The sequence below is a fragment of the Humulus lupulus genome, chromosome 9, assembly GCF_963169125.1.
Source record: "Humulus lupulus chromosome 9, drHumLupu1.1, whole genome shotgun sequence".
Taxonomy (NCBI): domain Eukaryota; kingdom Viridiplantae; phylum Streptophyta; class Magnoliopsida; order Rosales; family Cannabaceae; genus Humulus; species Humulus lupulus.
The window spans coordinates 115,417,721-115,421,889 of NC_084801.1; the positions used below are offsets into that span (position 1 = coordinate 115,417,721).

Below are 4,169 nucleotides of genomic sequence, written 5' to 3' on the forward strand. Positions count from 1 at the left end.
TGCTTTCGATGTCCTTGTTTGTAACTCCTCCTGAGTTTCATTCAATTTGATTTCTTGGTCTGTTACACTTTTACTGATATGAATATGTTATATGTATATGATGATGTTTGTTTGATAATCTGTTTTACTGATATACTGTTATTTGCATATTTTTTATGTTTGATAATTTGAATATGTTTGGTTACTCCTTTGGTTTGGTGTAAATCAATTGAGGCTCTAGTTGTATTCTGTTTCTAAATAATTAGTTGATTAGAGAACAATAGTATCACTTTAGCTATCATGGCTACTTCTGTTGTAATTGGTTTGGAACCAAAATCTGCAAGCTTTTATTCCAGTAGATTCTAGAATTTAAATGGTAGTTTGGAATTAAAACTTTTGCTTTGCTTGGTCCTTGTAATGTTTGCATTGTGCACATATCACTACTCACTACTCTTATCAGATAACATGTATACAAATATTTTGTTTTTATTTTGGAGGTGTTTGCTATGCCCTAGGCATAATTCTATTTTCTATCATTCAATCCAAATTCCAAAATCACAAACAAAAGAAATACAAAATAATCTGAATGTCATTTCCTATTATTAGTTCAAGACTTGAAGTTTACAAAAGGAAAAGAAAGAAGAGGAACTTCTGAGAAACATTCAGATGTCCTAAACTTAAATTAGAGCGATGACAGCCAAACTTAAGACAAAACCACTGAGGTGTTTCCTATTAATTCCAATGATCAGATACATATACATGTACATAAACAATAAAAATAAAAACAACCAATCTAATCTATTATAATCTAATAACATTGGTTTGGACCAGGAGGTGGCTGCCCCTGCTGTACAGACCATGGAGGGCGCTCATTGTGTACCTACATACATACAAACAAACAAAACAGTTAATCAAATTTGCTATGCTGCTACTTATAAAAACACAATCATTTGCTTCGATAACAAGCCCATAATTGCTACTAGCATCAACAAAAGCGATAAATTTAGAGATACCCTTGTAGTTATCATACTACTTTTCCATTCAAAATACAAAGATGCAGCAAAGAAAATCTCATTTGGAATTATCAACTCTTTAGTATTTCTTATAGATTATTGCTACGGCCCTCAAGATCCAGCACTTACAAGATCTAACACTAGAGGAATTTAGAGTACCAATATACATTCTGATATTTGTAGTCTGAAATGTCTTTAGAGGATTTATTATTGAATGTGGTGCTCAGCTCACAAGTGGTGAGAGGGTAATTTTGTTAATAATATTTTAAAGCAGCTGAGTAGAATTTCACTTACTCCAATCTCTGTCACATGTTGACATGAGGAACACCTAACTTTAGATGATCCATAAGGGTACATCAGCAGCAGTGTACAGCCTCCACATTTCACTTGTCCAACCTGATGAGCTGAATAAAGAAAAATTCAGGACACACTATAAATAATTTTTTTAAAAAGTGGCAGATCATAAATGGCAGTTAATAGTATATGATCGTCAACAATATAGACTAAAGATTCTGCAACTAAAACATAAAAGTAAGGCTACACAAGTAGTAGACTAAAAGCACTGATCATAATTCATAACACCACATTACATTGCTTCACAATTGGTATTGGACTCCATGACCGGGCTTAAGGTCCTCGGGTACCTATTAGTACATGACAAGAAATGTTATAGGATCATTACTTCTGGGCTTAAGGCATTACCTGCTATCTAGTATGAACATAATACAATAATCTGTCCAGCTAAAACAGTACTGGAAGAATAGATGTAAAATACATGAAACAGATTGCTAAGGTGATAATTGGTGTAGAAAGGAGAGAAGAAGAAGAAGAAGAAGAAGAAAGTATTGAGACGAAGAGGATAAGTCTTTCTCTTATTGTGTTTGGGACAAACTAATGATTTAAAATTCAGTCTAATACTGTAATTTGCTTCCACAAAATCTGAGATTCCAGTTCTTTCAGGCCACCTATTTTACAATTATTATATCTGATCTTCAAATATTGTAGGGTTCGGCAGGAAGCTTAGTTTCGAAAATAACAAATTCATAGTCTAATCCTTTGTCTTAAAATCTTTCCTACCAAACAACTACCCCACTCCAAGTTCATCCTTTCACCCCTCTCCATTATTCCACTTCTCCCTCCAACCAAACACAAATCATTGTAATAGGTGTTAACAGATTGATATAATTAGCCAGAAATACAATCACAAACAGCCCATGATTAGTAAAGCACTAAATGGATAAGAGAAGAAACCTTCTAGAACAAAGTTGACAGTCTGACAACATGAACACAGAACCTGTCTAGCCCCTGGGGGATACTTGAGCAGCGTGCGGCAATGACCACAAATCATTTGAGCTATTTCTGCATTATTATCATTATAACCCTCAGTACTTAGTAAGAGAAACACATACATACAATCATCTATATATATACATAAATACACACACAAGTACACACATAATCTAATTATAATGTATCATCATGGGTTTGCTTTCCCATTGAGTTTTCTCAGCTGAAAAACAACAAAATTCCTTAACAAACAAGTCACACAAAATCGATTTTGAAAGAATCTCTTTGTCTTTCTTTCAATGGAAAAAACCCAGAACCCACATAAGAAAATTTTGCAACTAAAAATAATTAAGATAGAGCTGTATGGAGAAATTGAAATTGGAAAGGAAGTAGGCTCACCGAAAGATGTCGTTTTTAGCATTGGTGTTAGACCCGTTGTCGGCATTGGTGGTGGTGGTTCTGGAGCTAATTTTAATGGAGAAGATGATGGTGGCGGTGGTGGTTCCGAAGCTAGTCGCAACGGCGAAGAAGGCGGCAGCGGTGGTGGCGGCGGTTGTGGAGCTAGTTGTAATGGCGAAGATGGTGGGGGTAGCTGTGGTTGTGGTGATGGAAGAATGGACTGGTAGCCTGGAGGTGGGCCTTCGTCTTCGTCTTCGTCAACTTGATTGATTTCCATGGCGGCGTTACTCTCCCCAGACGAGTCTCCGGCGATCAACTATGCAGAGTCTGCACGAGGCTGTGGCCTCGTAATAGGAAGTGGGCCTATAATTGAAACTAGGGATTTTTTCATAGCTTTTTAGTCATTATTGTGCAATAATATGATAATTAAACTTTCTTTTTTAAAAAATTTAATCAACAAGGAAATCTAGATAGGACAATTGAAATTTAAACAAAGACACATCAGCCAAAGCAGGATCAGCAAAAGTAGGAGTAGAATCGTAATTAATAATACAACAACACAACACTCCTCAAAATCAATCAAACCCATATGTCGTGACTCTCTGCAAATATGACGTGACTCTGTGCAATCTCTTATTTCATCTCCGACTTCCTTCTCCAACGACAACCTCATCTTTCTATATTTCGACCTCATCTCAGGCAAAAACACTTAAAGAAAATCTTATCACTTTTGTAAGAAAATTATTGATCATCTTCTCCAGAAATCAACTCAAATTCCAATAATCTTCCAATCAGTTCTGCTGCAATCTTTGGCATTTCTTGCGACTTGCATCTCTTGTACACAATCAAGAAACAAGGTCTGCAAAAAGCGTCTACTGTGTCAATTCTATTCTATTGTCATTTTCTTCTATTTCAAAATATTAATTTCCTAAATCTTCTACATAAAGCTATTTTGTTTTTATACAAATTCGAAATTATTTTTGAACTATTATCTTGAATATAATGATAATAATGATGATCATAATGTGCTTTGTAGAAACAAAAACAATTTATAAACTAAAAAATTGAAAAAGTTTATTTAAACCTACTGATATATGTACATTGATTGACCAAAAATAAACAAAAATACAAGAACTCTGAAAATTTTAGATTCTAATTTGTCTTTTCAATAAAATATCATTTGATATTGATGTGAATCTTAACTGTCAAAACATTCAGTAACAACAAGGTAACCAGTCACCTAAAAAATCAATCAATATGTTCAATTAAGTATTTCAGTAGGGTATGTGATTACAAATTAAGGTAACCAACTACCTTAATATATTCAATTCAATTCTATTGTCATCTTCTTCTATTTCAAAACTATTAATTTCATAAATCTTCTACATAAATCTATTTTGTTTGCATACAAATTCGAAATTATTTTTGAACTATTATCTTGAATATAATGATAATAATGATGATCATGATGTGCTTTCTAAAAATACAAAC

At 33.7% G+C, this 4,169-nt stretch overlaps 1 protein-coding gene across 1 annotated transcript; it reads right to left on the reverse strand.

The window, feature by feature from the left end:
• Positions 1-550: 550 nt before the first annotated feature.
• Positions 551-3,455, reverse strand: LOC133801961 (protein LOL2-like). The gene is made up of 4 exons (XM_062240195.1): positions 2,679-3,455; positions 2,244-2,351; positions 1,287-1,396; positions 551-859 (listed from the first exon to the last, which is right to left on the reverse strand). The coding sequence occupies exons 1-4, from the start codon at positions 2,953-2,955 to the stop codon at positions 788-790; spliced, it is 567 nt and encodes a 188-aa protein (XP_062096179.1). The 5' UTR covers positions 2,956-3,455; the 3' UTR covers positions 551-787.
• Positions 3,456-4,169: the final 714 nt, after the last annotated feature.